The 24,163-nt window shown below is 41.9% G+C and overlaps 1 protein-coding gene across 1 annotated transcript in view; it reads right to left on the reverse strand.

Annotated features, from left to right (window-relative positions):
• The window catches only part of GAB2 (GRB2 associated binding protein 2), a 145,704-nt gene extending 124,434 nt beyond the window's left edge, over positions 1 to 21,270 (reverse strand). The window contains exon 1 of the mRNA XM_075198617.1: positions 20,831 to 21,270. Coding sequence (XP_075054718.1) covers positions 20,831 to 20,944 — 114 coding nt within the window. The 5' untranslated portion in view covers positions 20,945 to 21,270. The remainder of the gene's footprint in view (positions 1 to 20,830) is intronic.
• Between the last annotated feature and the right edge of the window lie 2,893 nt (positions 21,271 to 24,163).

Here is a 24,163-nt window from a genome sequence, read left to right on the forward strand (position 1 = left end):
GGTCTGTGCCCCAACAGACACATTTCAATGGATTTGCACGGGACAGAATGTTCTGTTGCAAATTCGACCTTTCATTAATCCTCAGACCAGACCCGATCCTTCAGTATAACATAATATATAGCCCTTTAAAATGCGATACATATTAAGATACACAATTCATTCAGTCAGTGGGGTACAGATTGTACCTCATCATTCACACAGAGGTGACTCAATGTGGCCAAGGTGGGGCTGGACTAGGACCAGCGGACTCCATGTGTGGCACAAAGAGTCTTCTGAAAGAAGGACGCATGGCTCTGCAGCATTACACTAGTCAGATCTTAAGGAGAACCCAACAGGTTTGTGATAAAATATATTTTACATACATACATACATACATACATACATACATACACATGTTTTACATACATAGGCAAATTGGATAAAATGTTGTCGTTCGGTCCTTTGGCCCAAACGGCCGAAAGAGCATCATGAATGACTATAGCCGGTTTGTGTGTTTGGAAGGGGACACACACAGACTAATAGCGGTCATTTTACAAATGCATTTATCGACATGACATCGATTAATGGTTTATTGCAGGGTTATCCAAATCCAGTCCTCAGGGCTCCCTAACAGTGCAGGTTTTCCGGATCACATGTGACATAATTAGGACCACCTGTGGATCTGTTACAATGTATCAGTCAGTAATGAATACAGCTGTGCTCCAGAAAGGAGATATGGAAAACCTGCACTGTTAGGGAGCCATGAGGACTGGGTTTGGGAAACCCTGGTTTAATGGATTATAAATGTATTATTTGAGGTTATCCACACACGTGGTGATATTGAGCCAAAGTAAGAAAGAGAAGCAATCAAACAGCCCTAGACCAAATTATTGGGGTCAAGTCTCATACCCCTCTCCGATCCCCTGGGGCAAACAGGCGCACCAGTAATTTGTTACCACTGTTCTTAGCAACGTAGTTACTGGGGCTTATTAATGGGGAGCAGACAAGTCAGATGGAAGATAAATTGGTAGTCGGACGTTCGGAGTTGGAATCCGCACAGAGCCACAAGGCAGAGGAGTAGCTGATATTGGTGTCTAATAACACAGTCAGTTCCTACACAGTATAACAAACACAGAACGTGCACTGGACTTATCATCTGTGCGTAGGGCGAAACGCGTGGGGTCTATATTTAAGAAGAGTTTTGATTCATCAAAATACTTATATTCTATGTATATAAATAGTACTCCACGAATACTACATACGGTTTATACAGCAAACACACATGCAGCTTACAAATAAAATCGCTGCAAAAAGGAAAAGGCTTTTGCGGTGATAGAAATGGCTGCGTAACCGTTTATCTTCATAGTAAATCAGTAAGACTGGTCTAAACACTGTAACCCCTCCTTTCCCCTTGCGCTTCTTACATCATTGAAACTTAATGGTGAAGAACTCAAAGACGTATGTATTGTTATCTTATATTTATAACGCGCCACAAAAGGGTCCACAGTACCGTACAGAGATCATAAAGTAAAACAACACGATGTAACATTATAGTACAATATAGACAAGACAGTACAATACACAGCGGGGTTTAGGCTCTCACTATAAACGGAGGAGAGGGGAGACAAATTAGGGAGCAAATCAATGCAAGCTGGTTCTGTGCCCAGGAGGATGGGCACAGCAAAGTGACAGAGCCACCGATAGTGGAAATGAGACAAGACACCGGTGTGCTGGTGGCATAGGTAATGAAGGAGGAGGGCACAAGGAAAGAGGACCCTGCTCGTCCAAATTTATAATCTAGAGGGGAGGGGCTGACAAACGGGTGGCAGAGGGGGTGAGTCAGTGTGAAGGGGGAAGGAGGGTGGGTTAGTAGGAGAACTGTTAGGCTTCGGTAAAGAAGAGGGGTTTTTCGAGAGCCCGTTTGCAGCCTTGGAGAAAAAGTGAAGCGTCGGGAGAAGTCTTGGAGGCGGGAGTGAGAGGAGGGGATGAATGAAGAGGAGAAGGGCGGTCGTTGGCAGAATGGAGGAGAGAGGAAGTGTGGTGGGAGGGAAGGTTGGAGATACGGGGGAGGGGATTGGGAGAGGGAAGGAGTTTGAACTGTACTGTGTAGGGTAGTTTTCCAATATTTCTTGTTTTAGTAAGTGATGTGACCAGCTGAGCAGCATTGCCTTCAATCAAACTTTTATGGTAAATGTTGAACAGTCCTGCACATCAAATCCGAGGAAATTCGGCACAGAACTGCTTCAACTCACGGATGTTTCAGGTCTTTCTTGCATGGACACCCCACAACATTACGACTGAACCAGGGGGTCTGGGCTTTGTCTCAGTCAACATCGCCCCATTCTATAAAAAAAAATATTTGCTTGACTCAAAAATTGTTTGTTACAAAGTAGTTGGCTCCCTGGCTCCTAATTTTTGTACAAATTTGTCCCGCATGGCTGAAAGGTATTACTTCTTTGAAGTTAGTTTAAAAAAGAAAGTGAAGTTGACAATGTGAAAATAATTACAACATGCAAAGAACGGATGGTTTAATCCGGTCAATATTACCAGGAATCCAGGAAAAATGGATACAAGCGTTCTGGTCTTCATTGTAAAATACGCAGGCAATTAATTTTACGAATTATATATAATATACTGCCCTTAATAACTGCGATGTCCTTGGCAGAGAGGTTATTTTATTAGTATTGTTATAACGGCGATTCGGTCTGAATTATGCAGAATGTAATTTGCAGAGATAAACTGACTCATTCTAGGAAGCAGTAAACAGTCTGGAGGGCCCGTTCTAACGCTGTGATTCATGGAGACAAAACTAATTCACCACCAAGGACCTGAAATTGAGTCACACTTGTCTAGGATGGAGGACTGACATTTGCAGGATGACTCGATAGGCCTCTAAAGAACGGTTTGTTGATGCTCAGACTTGAGCTTTTAATTCCACCAATATAAAAAAAACCAAAAAACTGCTGATTTAAAAATAACTAAAAATGATTATTAATTTCTTTGTTTAAATAAATTTCATTAATTGATTTTCTTCTGCTATAACCATGCAGAGATAGAGATAGCAGAAGGAGGATTGCAGTGGTACAGGTGCCCGCCACGATCCTGGTTAGGTAAGTTTCCCCATGCTTTGAAACATTCGGTGGCGAGACCTGCCAAACCTTTTTGCAGAGGGGGCAAAGCCATCGGCAGATTTAACCCTTCGATTTGCCCCACCTCGATTTTCTGGGATTATAAACCAGCCCCCCCCCCCCCCCCCCCCATGTAAAGTTTTTTCTTAATTCATTATTTATTTTTGAATTATTTTTTTTTGCAATGTTAAACAGGGATGTATGGAGCCTTATGTCACGCGGAAAGGTCTGTTTCCAGGTGGTTTGGGTAAAATGAAGGTGTCGGGGATATTTATCATTAGTCTAGCGCAGGAACAGTTAGAGATATCTCCTGCATTACGCAAAATAACGCGCAATAGCGCAGTCCCTGTTGCTATCAATGGGGACTGAAGTCTGAACCAATGTAAGCCTAGCTTTCTTGGAGCTTAATGTCATCTGATGGTGGAGCTAGGATGTGGAGAGCATCGCAGAAGAGAGATCTTCAGGTATCTCCCCGGCAGGCTTCGTGCCCCCCCCCCCCCCCCTATTCTCTAACTAATCTGACAATGTACACGTGTGACCTATGATCAGCACACGGATTTGTGAGCGACACGGAATCACCCCCGGGGCAGCCCGTTATCGGATGCGCTGTCCCAGCACGACTGTTTAATAAATGGACTCGAAACGTTATTCCTTTTGCTTGAAAAAGTGTCGATAAGTGATTGTAAATTTACATGTCAATTTTGTTGTGGGTCATAAAACTATCCCCAAGTCTAGAGAGAGCTTCTAAACATCTTTTGAAACAGAAGTAAATCTACTTTTTCACTGTGTAATTCACAGAGCAACACATGTATCTCATGAAGTTCATAGTAACAGCCTCTCCCTGTGAGCTGGACATCAGTATTGAACGAGACATGGAGGAGACCTGATTGCGGATCACATATTATAAGTATGATAACAGACTACCTTGCTCTATTAAATCCGATTCCAATACTTCAGGCTACACTGCATAGCTCCTTCCGTAAATGTAATCTGCTCCATCGTCTCCTGAATGCCCCAGCGACCGATACACTAGTGTATAGAGTATTTGTCAGCTTTATTTTTGTTTATTATTAATATTATGATCACCATTTATTTATATAGCGCCACTAATTCCGCAGTGCTGTACAGAGAACTCACTCACATCAGTCACTGCCCCATTGGGGCTTACAGTCTAAATTCCCTAACACACACACACAGAGACAGAGGCAGACCGACACACAGACAGACTAGGGTCAATATGATAGCAGCCAATTAACCTACCAGTAAGTTTTTGGAGTGTGGGAGGAACTGGAGCACCCGAAAGAAACCCACAAACATACAAACTGCTCACAAATAAGGCCATGGTCAGGAATTGAACTCATGACCCCAGTGCTGTAAGGCTATGTTTTGGTAACACATCAGAGTATCCATTGTCGGTTATTTCTTCCTGATGATCAGTTATCTCCGTATCAGGTTCACGGCAGGATAGACCCACCGTTTCACGCACCTGCCATGAACCTAGAAATTGATTGAGCAACTTCCACTTCTGTATTGTTTGTTTGAGAGGTATGTTTGGTATCAGTAGCTGATGGGGATTGCTGGTGCTGTATTGCCATTTAGAAGAGTTTGGGGCACCCCTTGGTAAGTGAGCTCTCAATGTAAAAACACATCTGTATAGTCCAAAAATAGGGAACCTCATTGATTAGAGTAAATACCACCCTATTAGCAGAAGCACCTTGATGGGGCAGATGGCTTAAAAGTAGAAATAGCAGTCAGCTCTGTAACCAGTGTGCTCTGTCTTCAAATCATACTTAGAAGATGGTCATTGTTAAACTAACACAACTCTAGCTCACAACACAGTAAGACGCAGTGAAAACATTTTTCTGACACATGTCGTAATCAGCATTGTCTGTTGGATACTGTAAGTGTTGTAACCACTGGATTCCTGGTTTCATAACTTCAAAGCAGCGATAGGGTTTATTAGGCTCAGATGTTTTTTTTGTTTCATTTTAAATAGCCGTAATAACTTTGTATTCTTATTGTTTCCTTCTACTTTGCTCTGTATATATGAGAAAACCTGAACGTTGGTTACATGAGATGTTCCGTCTCATATATTAGATTTAGATGTCCGTGTGAAATAATAGTTTGGAATCTCAGGAATATTTATTGGTTTCCTGATAAGATGGGGGCATTTACCATGTATAGACAACAGGCGCATTATAGTAACACACTGGTCAACAATGCCAAATCGGAAAACAGGACAAAACCCCCTGTCACCCATTCTCAGCCAATCAGTAAGTGGATGGGAGCTTAATTTAAATCCCTGCAGGTGCCGTGAAAGGTAAAAACACTTGTGAGTGATATCAAGTCACTTAGTGCTTAAGCACCACTGGGACGTTGGCATCTAGGCCACCGCCTGAAGGTAGCAACAGTCCTGACCCCAATTTAATCATATACCACCCACTGTATGTGGATCCCTTTATCCGCTAGGCCAAATCCCTGTCGTGTGCCAAAAAGTACGACCATTCATGAAAAATATGTTTACAGGTATGTAGTAATTAATTACAAGTAGGTCCAATATACCTGCACCTTATTTGCAGGTATATTGGGCCTCAGGAGCCTCACACCATTACTCTGTACTGTTGGGTACCCTGCTCCTTCCACTATATAACTCTCAGTCTGTAGCTTCCTGCTGCCTTCAATCCCCTCCTCACATCATGTCACTGCCCCTGTCACATGTGCCCTCACGGACACATCACTCATCTTCTGATATACTCTGTGCTGCTGGGAGACCCTGCTCCTTCCACTATATAACTCTCCAATCCCCTCCTCACATCATGTCACTGCCCCCGTCACATGCAGTCCTACACTCACTGACACGATCACACAAGACGACAGGTCACTCATCAGCACAATCATCTCCAGCTGCTGTGAACATTCCGATGATCCGATTGGCTACATGATGTTCTGTTCCCACCCACTTCAAAACTGGAGACGGATGAACATAGAGAAGATATAGGGGCATATTCAATTGTTGGCATTATACGGTAATAATGCGCGTAAATATCGTTATTACGATAGTTTTCTTGCTGGATTTCAGCTCGCGGCTCAGGGAGCTGCGAGCTGAAATCCAGCTTACTATTACCGCAATAGAATGATTACAAAAGGTATTCTGACCCAAATACACAAAAGGAAAAAAAATAATTTGTATGCTTGTATTTTAACACGGGACCATGGAAAAATAAACATTCCCTTTCATGTTTCAAAAGCGGCAATATGGTTTTGCATGGGGACAGTAGCGTTACTATGATTGAAGTAGCTTATGTGGCCCAGTGGTGTAAGGAGACCAGCGAAACTGGTCCATCCACCATGACTATGCATGAGCAGTGGAGTCCTGTTTGGGCCCCTCTTAATTTTTTAATGTCGCTCATTGATCACAGTACCCCCAGGCATTGAGATTACCAGTCCACCCATAATTATTTCTGAGCAAGGGCCGTTACGGATACTCGATCATCTGTAAAGAAATCAATATAGTCAGCAATGCCCTTGACGGTTAGTGAAGCTGTAGAATCCATCATGATGGCGGCTTTCATACTTAAAGGACAAAATGCCCATATGGTTATTGCATTGATAAAGTCTAATTTAACACTGCAAGTTCAGTAAAGTAATGCCCAATCTCCTGAAGCGTTCCCATTGGCTACACAGAGTGCCGAAAACTTAGAGAAAGTCGCATCTCTCGCCTTAGTACATGGTTATAGTTTCGACTCTCCATATCCTGGCTACGCCGCCCAAGTCAGGTTATTAACCCACCCCTTGCTAATAGGCAATGCCGAAAAAACAATTGCATTGTTAAATGATCACAGGTAAGAGAATCATGGAACAGAGACAGAAAGAATGGTGTACTACTGAATGCTAGACTGCACAGTAACACCTTCATAGAAAACAGGTAAGGTCAAATAGTAAGTACCAATTTCTTATTGTTCCCCTCCGGGAGATCAAACCCGGAATTCTTGAGTCTCCCGGGAAATTGCGGGAGAGTGGGCAAATATGACCAAGTATAATCATTTACAATTAAGCTAAATATTGCAATCACAAATATATAGGTAAAGTCATCCCATCACACACAGTGGGGGCAGAACAGAGATTTATTAGACTACAGCGTATTAATTCACTAAGAACCAGTATCAACATTGAGACCTAGGAGCAGATTGAAGGAAGAGAAGTCCCATAGGAACATTTCGGGATGTTCCCGGCTAAAATCTTTGCTAATTTTTGCTCACACTTCGCAGAGGTGCAAAAACGAAGGATGATTTCTGCAGCATTATTGACGGTACAGCGCTCACTATCACCGCTCACAAGGTTCCTGCAGAACGTCACTCCTGATGGAATCCGCCCCGTATAGCCTGAATATTCAGCGTACAATAGACACTTTAAGATAGAAGTGATATTGCTGCTGCATATAACACAGGTCAGGCGAGCTCAGGACGATTCCAGCTGGAGAGGAGGGAGGGGGGGGGGGGGGGGAATAAAAACTTACAAGTGTTGGTTAGAGAATAGATAGAATACTGCACAATGTATTACATCATTTAACAATGGGGTGAGGCCCAGCTTACAATAATCTGAAAAGAAGTCTGAAGAAAAGGAATGTATCCAGCTGACTTTAGGCCAATATGAACCATCTGGAAGATGTCGGGAGACTCCCTGGGCCTAGAGATTGGAGCAGAGTCCTCCGCCCAGATAAGCTGCACTTGACAGAATTTCCGAAATTAATCGGAATAGGTCAAACCACAGCGCGGCCGCCGAGAGTCTCCTCTCAGAGAGGAATTTAATCACGTCTTTAAAATATTATTTTCCAGTTGCAGTCCGGTAACGTCTCCTCTCTCTCAGCGGTTAATCAGGAGTTTTTATGAAATAAACGACAAGTACTAGAACTTGGACATTAATCCACAGCAGCGGCTTCATATAAAAAAGAGGGGATAGGAAATCACTCACAGATGTTGGCGAAATGCGTAGTGTGTTGGATTTTTCAACGTGAATGACAATGATCTGATTGAAGGATGCATAAAATAAACTTAGAGATTACTCTCTAAAGAGTACATTGTACAAATGGCTAAGGTGTGTTTTTCATCTGATCTCTCCCACAGTGCGGACAGCTTCTCCCTTTTAAGTCAGGGGTGTTTCAGATAATGGAGACAGATCATAGACATTTAAGTAGCTTAAGAAGAAAGGTGGCCCATGCTCAGAGTTACTAATCGTCAGTAAGTTTGCAGAGTCGGTTAAAAAATATGTAACAAACTTTTCATCTGTCAGTAAGATAAGGAAGTTCTAATATTCCTGACGCTATACACAGAAATATAGCAGTAGATGTAGCATATAATTTATATCCACTTTTCTTTAAGGATGGGGAGCAATCGGACTGAAAAAATATAATTTAGTTGAAAAGTTATTTTTTTTCAGTGGCCTCTTCTGAGATACAATTAACAGAACAGGCACTGCAGTAATAGTAGTACCTCCGGTATTATTATTAAAAATTCTTAGTATTTATTTAGAATACGCCACAGATACTGTAGCACCCAACGATCTTACAAATACAGATAGGACATAACCAGTACACGAAGCAAAATCACAACTACATGAAAACCGTTCAGCATAAGTAGCACAGATGGGTAAGTATAGCGCTATGGGGTCTCACGCAGAATGTAGGAAAAGACATGACAGGGCGTACGAGGGAGACGGACAATAGACGGATATGAGACAATGGGTAGAGAGAACCCTGCTCGTGAGAGCTTACATTCTAGAGGGAGGGGTGGCGAGAGACAGTAGGACCAACTGGGGAAAAAATAAAGTTGGTAGGAAGAGGGGGTGATGGACAAGGTGGTCAAGAGGGGGCAGAATAGGCTAGCATGAAGAGGAGAGTTTCAAGGGAGTGTTTGAAGGATTGTAGGATGTCAAGGTGGGGTAAGGAGGGTGGAGGGCAGCACGGGAGAAGTCTTGGAGGTAATGATCTTTGAAAATTAGGGTCTCATACAAAAGCTTAAGTCTGTTTATCATATAACAAAAAAAAAATAAAAAAAAAATCTATTGCTGAAGACAGCCATTTTCTCTGGAAACTGAGTTTTTTTTAATCTTTTAAAGCTTGAAAACCCCTTTCTCCTGATCATTTTTCTCTTGTAGATGCTGTTACTATAACTTCTGGGGAAGTTTTACTTGGCAAGGAGTCATTTAGAAAGTACATTTTCTAAGGTTGTTGGTAAAAAGTAATATTTACAAAGACTGGGATTCTTGCCCATGACTCTATAGAGACGAATGATTAGGTATTAGCTTCCAGATCAGTACCCTGTGATGTATTCACCATGTAGCCTATCTTGGCTCATGCGTTGGGCTGCACTGTTCAAGGGGCAGCAGTTAAAAAAAAAAAAAAAAGGTTTCCAGAACTAAATTCTACAAAGAACATTCAACATTAATGAAAGCCAGTATTATTTCATGTTGAGCTAACCCAGTGGCTGCGCGCTCACGGACGACTTCCCAGTGTGCGCTTAAGTGTGAGCTCACAGAGGCATCAGATGCTCAATAAACGTACAATAAATTCCTGCAAACTCAGTTCTACCTCTGATCTCCGATTTATCCTCCAGGTCTTACTGACCAAGTCCACAAGCAATGCAGACCGGGTTTTGTGCAACGGGGTCCCATACAATATTTTGAGGACTAGTATGCCAAGCTGGGATTTTAACTGTATATTATGTTGTACAATCTTCTTTTTAGCTTTCTAATAAACTTTAGAGAATTTGGTTCTCTTACTGGCCAGCGAAACCTTAAGCACAAGAGGATCACTTACATTTCATGCGTGGGCTCAGATATTGGGGGACCTTGTTTTTCTACAGCAAGAACATTGGTTGTGAGTTTTTAAAAATTATCTAAAGAACATGGAGCATAGCCCAATATTCACCAGAATAATTGTGTTGTTTTTTTTTTTTTGTGAATCCTTCATTAAAACGTCCTTTTCGAACATTAGTCACTGAGCACAAAATGTAATAAAAGGATTTATTCTCAAGGTCTAAAAATGACAAAAACTACCAATAGTCTTTTTAAAACCCTGTATAAGACCATATATATCTAAAAAAATAAAAAAAAGGAACAATTTGTGAATTCAGCCCAATATGTAATATATTAATAATAACAATGTTATTTCAATATAATGTGCATTTAAATATGACACGTACATTGTATAATTTTATATTATGTATTTCAATGATAGCAAAAAATTGACGTTTGAAAAAAATAAATAAAGACTACTAAATTGAAGAGTAATGCTATGGGAGGGGCACATTTTTGGCAAGTGAGAGTCCCCCAGCAGACAATTGAAGGGGTGGGGGATGGGGTCCTGAAACAGGATCAGGTTGGTATCGATCATGCAGGACACGTGATGACATGAGGCAAGCTGTATTGATGAAGGTTCCTGCATTTACAGGCCCAGGGGACCTGACAGACTCTAATTTTCTCTTGTTACTGCATTAAAGTACAATTCTCTTTACACTTACCCAGAGCCCCCTAAAAAAAAAGCATCTAATGGGCCTGCCGATATCTAGGGCAGCTGCAGCATCTACAGGCTGTTAACCCTTCCCTACCCTGCTAAAATAATCCCTTTGTCTTAGCTGGAATTCCTGTATCCGACATAAATGTATATACCATAGTTACCTACTCTCCCGGAATGTCTGGGAGAGCAGGGAAACCTCCCGCATTGTGCTCTGTTCATTGGTGAAGAGGGTGGGGGCAAGGCTAATCGAGTTGTCCTGGCCCCACCCTTGTTGTGATAGGCCAATATTGTTAACGTTTGACAGGGGGCGGGGTCTAACAATGTAACCCACGTGGCCACGCCCCCTGCCCGTGAGAATATTGAATATACCAAGAACTACATTCAGCACGAGAGATGTACTAATATATATATATATATATATATAATCTCTGTGTGTGGAGAAGTGTGGAGACTTAACCCTGTCTGCAGCGTGAGCCTGCAGACTGCCAGAGAGGTTATTAGTCTATCCCTTAATGGCCTGTGGCCAATTGCCACAATATACAGTATATTATATATAACACATTTAAAATCTGAGGCAGAATGAATGTAGGCAATATATGAACATTGTTAGCGATACATGAATATTGTTGTAGTTAAACTACCCTGTGTCAATGTTATGATTCCTAGTGTTTCAGGAAGCGGCAACTGAAGTATAGAAACCAAGTAACTTTATTTAGGCAAAATATGCGAACAAGGATTCAGTACCTGGAATATGCAGATTTCAGGTACCAGAATAAACAGGTATACTCCAATACACAAATATGAACAGGTTGGATGAATGGTAGGAACAGTCCACAGAACCAACAGGTTCCAAGCAATGACAAATACAGTTTAAATGCAGGAACAAGTATACCTAATTACCCAATTGCCAGGAGGCACGAGGCTCCAGACTAAGGAGGCAGGGATTAGGATTCCAGATTGCTTCCCTGGACTGCCTTGTGCCTCTGGCAAACAGACTAGCTGAGTCCTGTGACCAGGCAGAGATCAGGGCAACAAGAGTTCAAGCATAGTCCAGTTGCCAGGCAGAGGTCAGGGTCACAAGCAAACAAGCATAGTCCAGTAATCAGGCAGAGGGCCACAACAGGAGATCAGACAGCAGCAAAGCAAAACTGGAACAGGGATAAACAGGAGACAAGCAGCAGCCAGGTATAAACGATGAACTGCCCAGAGCACAGATTGAGGCAGGTATTAGAAGCCGTGAGACAGGTGCAGTTCTAATCAGGAAAGGAGATTAACATCTACAGGCAAGGTATAAAGTTCAGGGGCAGAACAGCAGCACCTCTGGTGGATTTGACGTACTGCTGCCACATGACATTCTTAGTTTAATATAAAATGTATAATAAAGCACATAATATAGTGGGTATAAGTAGTATTCACCTTTTTGACATCCTTACATTTACTTACATCGCTTTCTTATTTCTTCTTAATAATTACAGAAGTATTCACCCCTTTAGTGAAGATACACCTAAATAAATCTTGGCACCATCAGTTGTTTTTCAGAGGCTCCACAGTTTAGGGTATTTCGTCAACATTTATTTATATAGCGCCAGCAAAATCCGTAGCGCTGTACAATTTCCAAACAAGAGCTTCACAATGAAGATCAAAGAACTTTCAACAAGAATAAAAGGAATAAAAAAAAACCTGTTATAGAAAAGCAGCAAATGGGGACATAAAGTAAGATTTCAGCACCTTTTTAAATATCTCCCAGTCTATCATAAAGAAAATCGAGAGAACATGGCACAATTGTGAATTTGTCTAGAACAGGTTGTTCTCCAAAACCGAACAACGTACCAAGTGGAGGAAGAATCTATGGTCTGACGAGAACAAGACTGAACATTTTGGCTTCAACACAGGACACTAGGTTTATAGCATATATACCGCATCTATCTACCTGCTTCAGAGACCAGAAAACATGTCATAGTAGAGGGGGGGGGGGATTGATACAGAAAGATACAGACAAATCTTGGAGAAGAACCTGCTACAGTCTGAAAGGGACCAGAGGATTTGGAAGAACATTTATATTCTGGAAGGACAATGTTCAGCATTTAGGTAAAGCCACATCTAAGCGGTTTACATACAAAAAGATAAATAAATCTGCAGAATGATTTGAAAACTGCTGTTCCCCATCCCGATGGAACTCAGGCAATATTACACAGAGGAATAGATGTGCAAATCTAAAAGGGGCTTCTCCTCTCAGCTCTAAATACAGCTAAATGGGGAGCCAATGTAGTGACTGCTGCAGTCTCCCTCCAACAGTCACTACATTGGCTCCCCATACTTCAAGCGTGCCCTTAAGACTCATTTCTTTATTTAAGTCTATCAGTCCTCCTCCTAACTTCCGTGTCCCGGCTCTCTCCCCCAGTTAGTACCACCCTAATTGTGTCTCCCCCTTCCCTTTAGGATGTAAGCTCTCATGAGCAGGGCCCTCTTTCCTTGTGTGCTCCTTCTACTATTCCACCACCCTCTGTACCTCTTGGCTGCTTCCTTAGCCCTGTTTTCCCTGTTTTCTTAAGCTTTGGCCTTCTTCTCGCTGGTTTCTACCATCCCTTCCACTATCTGTCCAAGAATTAATCTGATTTGCTTTACCCTGTCATCTGTGTTTGTATATATTTTGTTCTTTCTGTATCATGTTGTGTCTTGGTTCTCTGTATATGTCATGTACGGCGCTGTGGACCCTATGTGGTGCCTTATAAGTCAAAGATAATAATAAAAATAATAATAATAATACCAAGTATTAAAACACGGGGTGTGAGTACTTATGCAATTGGTTTTTATTTGTAATTAATTTGCTGTTTGTTTGTTTTTTAATTTCAGTTGACATTACACAGTTTTATGTTGATCAGTTGTACAAAATCCCATTTTGATAGAAATAGAAGATGTAGAAATGTAAGCTGTACGTCTTCCATATTCTCTAGGGGCCAGACTACTATTAATACTGAGAAACAGAAACCTATTTGCCTGACATATATGAGATTCTCCAATTACCTGGCAGAGAAGAAATAATAGTTTATGCTATTCTACAATGTGATGCTCTCCTGCTTTGGCTGTTTATCACGCATTTTGTGCATTCTTTTATACGGGGAATAAAAAGTAATTAATCCCTTTCCCACGGCCACTCGGGGCGACACAACAGGAGTGCTCAACAGGGCATAGATGCAGCTCGCAGTATCGCTTTCCTTATACAATCCATCAACCAGTGTCCCAAGTGGTCATCAATACAGACCTTGTGATCCTCACAGGGGATCACTGATCCCTACTCTCAATGTTCTCTTTCTGCTGCATTCCGTTCAGCAACAGCCGAGGTGCAAAGCTGGTTGAATTCTCGTGGGTACACCCCATTAAAAGGGTTTAAACCTGGTACGACTGTATTAACATAAAATAAAGCCAATTTATTTGGCAATTTGGCATGTATTATAGATTGGTTTGCCAACTCCCAAAAACCGATGGTGTATTCTTGTTTCCATGAAAGTTTGAGATTTTGAAATCCGTCCTATTTTAGTGTTATATCTCTTTAAACGCTAATAAAGTGAGGCATTATTTGCAAGGCGCACAATTACAATTGGCTGCTTATCAACTGATAAATTACTGCGATCAAGGGAATCATTCCTTAGCTAAATTAAATTGGAATTTAATCTCATAATCAATATAATTAATCAGCAAAATTCTTGTAAGTTCTGATATCTGCAAATCTATTAAGTTACATGTCAAGGTTGGTATTACACGGACAAAGTTCAGAATACGTCTTGATTTAGGCGTCATGCAAGCTTACAATCCACCAATTAAAAACACTTTATGGCAAAATTTTAGTCGCTGAATTGTGCGCAGAGGAAAGCATATAATAAATATTTTAGATGATCTGTGTGTACTAGCATTGAGTAAGTTTAGAGATTTGTGTCTGTAGCTTCTTTGTCATATTTTTCACTGCTGAATCTTGCCCGTGCCCTTCAACAATGTCATACCAGCCACATGTCAACAGACTGTAAACTATTATATCGGGAGAGGCTTACCCACTCATCAATTTGGAACAAAACACTGAGCAGGCCCTCATTCTCTCCAAATCATCCCCACAAGTCCCCTAAACCACGTCCTAGTCTCATGAGGCCGCATTTATAAAACATGAAGCAACTCCCCCTTCAGGTTCCAAAAATTGGAACAGTTCGACAAATTTTGTGCTATTGGCAAGTATGGATTACCCACATGACAGAGAGGAAGAATTCAGGGACAATAAAGAGATAACCAGACAGAGACAAAAATAATGGCTTCCTAGTGAAGGATAATCTCTACAGACATGCTTATTATCAACTTCATGGAAAAAAAAGTAATGAGATACATGTAAAATATAAAAAACAAATAAATATATGACTAGAACTATGGAGGCAGCCATATTTCACGGAGATGCAGTCTTTAATAAATGGCACCGACAGCCAAGGGAGAACGGATATTGGTTTAGCCCACAAAATAGCTACCTCCAGTGAGTGCAAGCGAAAGATGCACTTTAAATATACATGGTAATTCACTTAAAAGCTACATTACCACATAGTGAGCATTTTCCGTAAGGGAGCCCGTCCCACCAGCCTTAAGTCCCGATGCGGCTACATGCAGCCACAAAGCTAATACAGAACTGGCAAATAAAGTTTCTTAGCCAACATTAAAAACATACTTGCCTACTCTAGCGGCATGTTCTGGAGACTCCCGAATTCCGGGTAGGTCTCCAGGACGAGCAGGCCAGTCTCTCGCATCCTTCAGGAGCGGGGCATTGATGGCGTGTTTTGCGGCGAAATGCGTCATTTTGGACAAACTTGCACAATCGCATTATTTCCTCATGGGGCCAAAATGACACGGTTTGTGATGCCCTGCTCCCTCCTCACCTGGAGGGTAAAACATCCCCATACTATGAAGTATGAAAGAATAGAGCATTTTATGATCACTGCGGAATACGCACACAAAAAAAGTTGTTTTTATCCGGACTGATCCAATTTTTTAATTGTCCTCACATGTTTTTGTGTACGGATGCAGCATCTTTTGAAAAACCAGCAATAATCTACGGTATCTACACTATTAGATGATCATTACTTTTTTTTAACACTTTAAAATATTTGAAATACTAAAATATAAGGAAACGTTAAGGGGACAAACTGCATTCTAAGACCGGGGCTGACAGAAGCTCGGTTTCCTTGTTATGTTGTGACTGTGTAATATTGGCCATGTGATAGCGATCATTTCATAGAGTCCTTTTAATCCAAAGCAAATTAAAAGTATTCCTCTATGAATAAATTACTTTAATTATCAGCGTCAGAAGATAACATGTGCTGCGTCTGATACCATCCTTAGAAGAAAGATAAAAGGAGTATCGCTGTTTACAGTTCTTTCTAGACTTGACATGTCATCCAATACGGTACATCCAGGTTCCTTGTGAAGTATACCCTTTATGTTTACCTACCCACGGTTCTGTTTTTTTGGGAGGAAGTGATGGTTTGATGGACTGTCCAAATTTTCAATATGATCTAGACATGTCTGGTTCATGACCCAATAATCCATTTCGAAATTAGTGCAGTATGCCCTGCCGCCTATAAAGGTTTACCAAGCACTCTTTACCAGATTTAAGCATGACAAATCCCACTTTTACCGCAAAGACCAATACCATAATAAAAAAATAATATCTGCAACACGGAATGCAAAAATACAGAAAAATCATTACTGAAACATATTTGAACGTCAGCTGAATCTTTCTGGAGACATAGGGAGTAGATCTAATTCCGGGCTCAGGAACAGTCTTTGAAGGCGCTCCGTGGCGATGTATCCCTGTTTTCTTCGCACCCAATAGAGATGCTCAGAAAAATCAGGAGATATTTCAAATAATATAATACCCAGAACTGAGCACATCGGGTTGGGTACGCTTTACCGATGTCCACTACTCCGACATGGAGAAGCCCTACAAAGCAAATCCAAAATTATGAAAAACCGATTGGAAAATAAACAGACTTACCTTCAACCAGACGCCGGACATCTCCGATGGGAGCACCATGCTGACAGCGAGCGATTCCGATTGGAGAAGTATTCGGCACTGCAGGCTGACGTCATTGCGATGTCTATCAATAGAAATTTAAAGCGGCAATGTTGGGTTAAGTGTTTAAAGACTAAACCTTAGGGGTCCCCACATTGCCGCTTTAAATATCTATTGATAGACGTCGCGGTGACGTCACCCTGCAGTGCCGAACACTTCTCCAGTCGGAATCACTTCCTGTCACCATGGTGCTCCCATCGGAGATCTCCAGCGTCGGGTTGAAGGCAAGACTGTTTCCTTTCCAATCAGTTTTTCATAATTTCGGATTTTCTTTGTAGGGCTTCTCCGTGTCGGAATAGTGGTAATCGTAAAAAGGATTACCACCAAGCACATCGGCACGTCTCGCGAGTCTCAATCAGAATTAACATTTCTTACAGCCTAGTCCAGGCCTGGCCAACTTGTGGGTCTCCAGGTGTTTGTGAAACTACAAGTCCCAGCATGCTTTGCCAGTAGATAGCCAGTCGATAGCTGTCAGGGCATGCTGGGACTTGTAGTTTCACAACACCTGGAGAGCCAAAGATTGTCAAGGCCTGGCCTAGGGGGTGTGACCGCGTGGACCAATAGGAAGCAACAGTCACAGACTACTTTCTTTTAGGTCTGTGCAGTTCCCGACATCTAGAAATGTTGGGTGGTATCTCCTGCTCCTCGTGATGAGCGAATGCCGTGTGGACGGAACGCAAGGGTATTTTTTAGAGGAGGGATGGCTATGGCCCGGCGCTTTGGAAGCACCCCCCCCTCCCAATAACCCAACAGTGTGACCCGTACCCTTTTTTTTTGGTGCATGCCCCTTTGACCCCATCTGCTTCGAGACAATGTTGGGAGATGCAATATAAAATTTATAATAGGAGTGACACTAGAAGTTGTACATAAATACACATGGGGAAAAAAATAAAGACTGAGAATTGCACCTTGATTGTACAATCACATTGCCAACTTCATTGTCTGCCATATTGCACAGACCACACTGCAATTTTGTAATATGTATTCTGCCTCCTCCACCCACAAACTTGATACTGCGCCCACTTGTCTTCAATGTGCCCCAGTTACCCCTCTGTTAACGCCCATTTCTAAAAGCATCTCTTTTCATTAAAGCGTTATGTAACAGAATTTGTTTTACAGAAATATATTGCCCTGCTGATTTGTGCGTGCAAATAATATGACTAATCCATTGTGGCTGGACACGTGGCTGTGTTTAATATTTAATAGTGCCATATGTTCTTCAGCGGGATCAGCATTTAGAAACTCCTTCATTTGGAGAAGGATAATTCTGGAGTACATAGACAAGAAGTCCTTGCTTCACTAAAGCGCAGGGACTGTGTCCCTGGTACTGGGTGCGAATACGTCCCAGATTTGTAGCCTATGCCGCCTTCATGTTCTCGTCCTTCCAACACTCCCCCCCCCCACCAGTCATTGTACATACTGAGAAAAATAGCAGTTTTAGATCAACGAAAAAAGAAAAATTTAATTTCTGCCCCAAGCATGTGCACAGTTGCCTAAAGGGTTAAAGCAGCTTGGCAAAGGACATTTATGATAGACATGAAATAACGGTTTTGTTTTGTTTTTTTAAAATCCCTTTTCTAGCTATAATATGTCTTATCTCAGAATGTCTGACTTAATCACAGCATTGATCTTAGACACTATGCATTAGTCTTAATAATTATTTCTGGTTTCCCAATAAGCAATATAAAAACAGGACCAACCTTCTCCATGAACTGACATTTCCTTTTTCAAGGTTATAAATATAACAAACTTGCCATTCGATCCAGAAATCGATACTTATTTTTACTTTGTTTTGTCTTTAATTATAAAAGCTGCAACGGTCAAGATAAATGTGTCAACACAAGACAAGAATCCTCTATGTATCTCCCCTATAAGAAATAACTTATAAATACCAGTACAAAACAATACACAATCCACGGCAGCGGCGCAGTAGGATGAGGAGCGTTTATTGGTCTTTCTCCACCTTATTATACTTGTCTAGTGCCAGGGGCTTCATTATGCAAATAGGAATGTGAAGACAGACTGAGCGGTTTTCTAGCAGTGTAAAAAAGGTTAATGGTCCCTGTCATTATTAGTAAAATAACTAGAAACTAATTATAACATCTCACATGCTTTTAACACTTAAGGCAAAGGATTTCATGTATTAAATGACACAAAGGTATTTTATGGCAGGGCTGATATATAAAAATCCATTTTTTAACCATTTAGCCTGGTTTGATTAACACATTTTCAATAATATGATTGGCAACCAGTAAACTGAGCAGAAGGAACTTTGAATGTTTATCCTGATCACAAACAGGCAATATAGGACTCTCCAGCAGTTGCTGAACTACAACCTCAAACTGTGTGGTCTTGCTGGGACTTGTAGTACAACACCAGCTGTAGAGTCGCCCGAGTTATACTTTGCCCCCATTGTACCTATAAGCTATAGAGAGGTTGCACATTCCAATGACATCACAGGTCATCCCAATGCCTCCTGTGTTGGCAGGTTATACATAATGTATCATTATTATGCATATAGCACCATATATGAAAAGAAGAAAATGATGATTATTAGTCAGAACATATATTGTACATTGTAAATGCTGACTCAGGGTTGTAATGTTTTCTCACATACACTCTCTGTACCACAACTGTCCCATCCACAGCAATGATAAAAATAACCGGTACCTAATAGCTCCTAATTGCTACTTTATACCGAAAGAGAGACTAACAAGCAGATGCAAGTCCTGTCAGTATTCATGTTACTCCCCATAGGCCTGCCCCTTGTACTTTACATCACTCTCCCAGGGTAATATATAGAATATCCAACTGCACAAAGATCCCATCTGCCTGCAGGTCAATGTAACTTCAGCAGCAGTACCAGAGCCGTGTACCCAGATGCCAGTCCTCACTGACACATTCCTGGTGCCAATATAACCTGGTGCCCGTGTACCCAGATGCCAGCCCTCACTGACACATTCCTGCACCCAGATGCCAGCCCTCACTGGTGCCAATACAACCACTTTCAGTTCAGCAGAGAGAAATGCAACATCGGTGCTGCCAGGATAACTCCAGCCCTGTGCACACAATGATTACATGCTTCTGCTTTTCCCACATAGTTCCAAATGGGGAGAAAAAGGGATTGCATGAGTTAATAAATGTTAAAGACACGCCTTTAACTCCATTCATTGTCCTAATCATTGCTGTTGTAAAATAAGTGGGAAAAGCAAAAGTGCCTGATCACACCGTGAAAGAGGAGCCAGATCACCAGCAAATCAATGACTGTCAGGTGTCATGGGACTACAAGTCGCAGCATTGTCCTGCCAGGGACTTGTAAGACAATAGGTGGAGAAGGGGGGGGGAGCACGTTTCTTGGTAAAGGGTGGAGATGGCTGAGCACAGAAGGAGACAGTCAGTGGGATAGATACTAGGTTATTTAGTGCATCCACACCCTCTGCTCATCCTAATTGATTACACCCCCCTCCCCTGGCCCTCTGGCCGCTATGATGAATAGATCACAGCTCCCACACCGCAGGGACTGATCCTTTTGCGCAACCATGGGGTTAACTCTCCCAACTGCTAACACACCATTATGTCATCCTCAACCCAGAGGATAGACCAGGCACGGCATCCTCCAGCAAGGGGTTAACCCTGACAGCACCCAAACCCAACTCGTCTAACTTGTTGTGTAGAAACTGAGCATTTAAATAGCTGACAACAAAACCCCTTCCAGGGCTCTGCAAGGAGCACAATGGCAGCTGATGTCTGTACAGCCCAACTGTCCGATGGATCAGAGCAACAGAACCCCACCCGGAATCCAGGAGGACAGGATTAACCCCATAAGCGGAGTTGCTGATGGAGGCTCAGGGCGCAGCGCACTGTGCGCCCTGGCACGGGTGGGGTTAAGTGATGGACGTCTCTGTGTTTACAATACGAGCCCTGTGCACCTGTGACAGGTGCAAGTCGATCTCCCAACTGTACCCCCCACCCCCAGCCCCCACCCCTGCAGCACAAACACACACACACACACACACACAGTCAGACACAATGGATAACTTAGTGCACCAGCAATGTGGCACCGATCAGCACCATCCAGCCATCAGCACTGCACCAGGGGCTACTTACATATCTCCTCAACTTTTTCTCAGGTGGGGATTTCCTCAGCCATCCAGAATACACCACTTCTCCTTCACTCATCCTGCGCGATAATAAGGGCACCGTTGTGTCCAGATCTATCATCCAAGGGTGACCCCTCCTTGTCTGTCAATCCAAGAGCATTTGGAAAACCTATTCAAGTGGAGAAGAAGATCTTTATTCTTTCAGCCCAGTGCCATGAGCCAGTGGTCCCTGCTAGAGGGGGGGCCCCCTGCACAGTAACCCCTCTGTGTCTGCAGACAGTACAGTCACTGTTGCTGACTGATCAGTTTTTTCCCCTTCATCCCTAAAGCTGCCCCAGTCGCTGCTGTCTCCTCTTGTCTTCGCTACAGCTGCCTTAGGAAGCAGGAAACTGCCTTGTATGTTTCCCAGAGCAGCACAGGCTGGCCACACCTTTCCCAGTAGTGGGCATGGCAGGAGGCAGGGCCCTCTTAACCCCTCAATATTGCAGTCCTCGTTGTTGCAAAAATATAAAGTCAAATAATTTAACAAAGGAAAAAAGTTTCCAAGTGTGGAAAATGCAACATGTTTAAAAGGTTTTCCTGGTGTGAAATGTTAATTGTCACAATAACTTCATGAGTAGAGTCCTAAATAGACATGTTTCCAGGACACAGTGCTTTTTATTATCTATCCACAGAGGATACAGCATCATCAGTCTTTGGTTTGGTGGATTCCATCCTTTTAGTATTTGTTATTATTTGATATAAAGGGGAAGTTGCACAACTGATTATTTCTGTTCTGTGTGCTGGATACAGTTGATAGGTGATGAGGATAGAAAAAAAAATCCATTATCGCAGCAATTTATCAATAAAATCTCGCCAGTGGTACTAAGCACCCCTGGTGATAGTGTCCTGGTGCGGTGAGGGTTAACTTGCGGCTTCACCACACCAATCTCTGTAGATAGGCGCGTGCGTGGGCCATCCCACGCATTATTAGAACTAAATGGATAGATTTGGGATTTCACTTCCAATAATACCCCCCACCCCAAATAAATAAAAGTTAAAAATAGATCTAAAATAAAAAAAAAATGTAAGCATTACACAATAAGGCTGGCGTCAGTTTTTGTTGTATACAGGGGTGTAGAAATTAAAATTTTCATGGGGATGGTCAAAAGGCCAAGGACTACTATAGGGCTTTGAGCTCCTTTTTCTTGTGTTTGGTATCTCGCTTTACGACAGTTGTATCAATGACTGTAGATATACAAATCTCCCAATCCTATGTTCATTTTTGTCAGTGTTTCAGGGGTTGGCCAAAAATTTATTTATACATTATTAAATAAATATCATTATTATTAATATGAATTACCAATAGGTACAACAGCTGTTAGAAAGATAAATTCAATTGTTCAGCTTAAAAATCTACATTTTTCATAGTCATTAACCTAGTTTTTATTCAGATTTCGCTGACAGCCTGATCCCATTTGATTGGGAGTATTTATAAATCTATAGTCACTGCCTCACTGGTTATGGTCTGTGCTATAAATTTTAATTGCTATATCTCATGTTTGTTGCTGGACGCACCGCATGAAATTCAGGGTAAACATAAAGTGAATAGTTGTTCATCATCAATGCAGGTTATTTATTAAATGTTTATGAAGGGAACACTTAGTTTTTTATATAGACAAATCAATAAATCTGTATTAAATTAGAGATGAGCGGGCTCGGATTCCGCTAATCCGAGCCCACCCGAACAGTGCGGATCCGAACGGGATCCGAGCACTGTTCGGATATTTCCGGCGGGCAAAAAAATGAAAACGAGGCTCTGTCGTACAAGTCTCGCGTCAAATCTCGCGAGGGGTGGGAGGGAGGGCCCAGAACAATTCCATCTTGTACCTCTTTTTTTGGCATTATGTGCTCAAGCTACGTCGGTGCAACCTTTTGGCCTAAAAACAATATTGTAAGGTGTTCAGAATAGACTGGAAATTAGTGGAAATGATTGTTATTAAATGTTATTGAGGTTAATAATAGCGTAGGAGTGAAAAAAAAACCACAAAACTGGTTTTTAGCACTTTTTATGTTTTTTTAAAAATAAATCCGAATCCAAAACCTTAAATCCGAACCAAAACCTTTTGTCAGGTGTTTTGCGAAACAAATCCGAACCCAAAACCTTAAGCAAATCCGAATCCAAAACACAAAACACGAGACACCAAAAGTGGCCGGTGCACATCCCTATATTAAATCTATATTAAGGAACATTTGGTAATTATACTAAGACAATCTATCATTTAAAAAAGTTTCAGAACAGATACCATGGGGCTAGATTTACTAAGCTGCGGGTTTGAAAAAGTGGGGATGTTGCCTATAGCAACCAATCAGATTCTAGCTTTCATTTATTTAGTACCTTCTACAAAATGACAGCTAGAATCTGATTGGTTGCTATAGGCAACATCCCCACTTTTTCAAACCCACAGCTTAGTAAATATAGCCCCATGACTTCAGAAAGTAGCATGAAGGCTTTTGTGTGTTTTTTGAAGTTCATGGGGACAAAACACGGTCTTTGCCTACCCAGCAAAATTCATGGGGGGGGGGGGCACAACTGCCCCCTCTGTCCCCCTGGTACCTACACCCCTGCACGTGTAGACAATTACACAACCCCACATCTTGTGTCCTGGATGTAATTCTCAGTATTCTCTTATTCTAAGGAGGAATATACTGTTAATATTAATCTATAATTATAAAGAAGTAATTCAGTTTTAAATAATAATTAGGGATGAGCGCGCTCGGATTTCTGAAATCCGAGCCCACCCGAACGTTGCGGATCCGAGTCGGATCCGAGACAGATCCGGGTATTGGCGCCAAATTCAAAAGTGAAACTGAGGCTCTGACTCATAATCCCGTTGTCGGATCTCGCGATACTCGGATCCTATAAATTCCCCGCTAGTCGCCGCCATCTTCACTCGGGCATTGATCAGGGTAGAGGGAGGGTGTGTTAGGTGGTCCTCTGTGCTGTTTAGTTCTGTGCTGTTTAGTTCTGTGCTGTTTAGTTCTGTGCTGTTTAGTTCTGTGCTGTTTAGTGCTGTGCTGTTTAGTGCTGTGCTGTGCTGTGCTGTGCTGTGTTCTGCAGTATCAGTCCAGTGGTGCTGTGTGCTGTGCTCTGTCCTTCTGAGGTCAGTGGTGCTGCTGGGTCCTGTGCTGTGTCCTGTTCAGTCCAGTGGTGCTGTGTCCTGTGCTCTGTGCTTCTAAGGGCATAGTTATTTCCCCAATATTCCCCTGTGTTTAAAAAAATAAAAAAAAGTTTTTTTTATAAAATACCAAAAACTACTTTAATATTTTTTAATTACCACAAAATTTTCACAACCAATCC

Source organism: Mixophyes fleayi, chromosome 2 (genome assembly GCF_038048845.1).
Source record: "Mixophyes fleayi isolate aMixFle1 chromosome 2, aMixFle1.hap1, whole genome shotgun sequence".
NCBI classification, from domain to species: Eukaryota; Metazoa; Chordata; class Amphibia; order Anura; family Limnodynastidae; genus Mixophyes; species Mixophyes fleayi.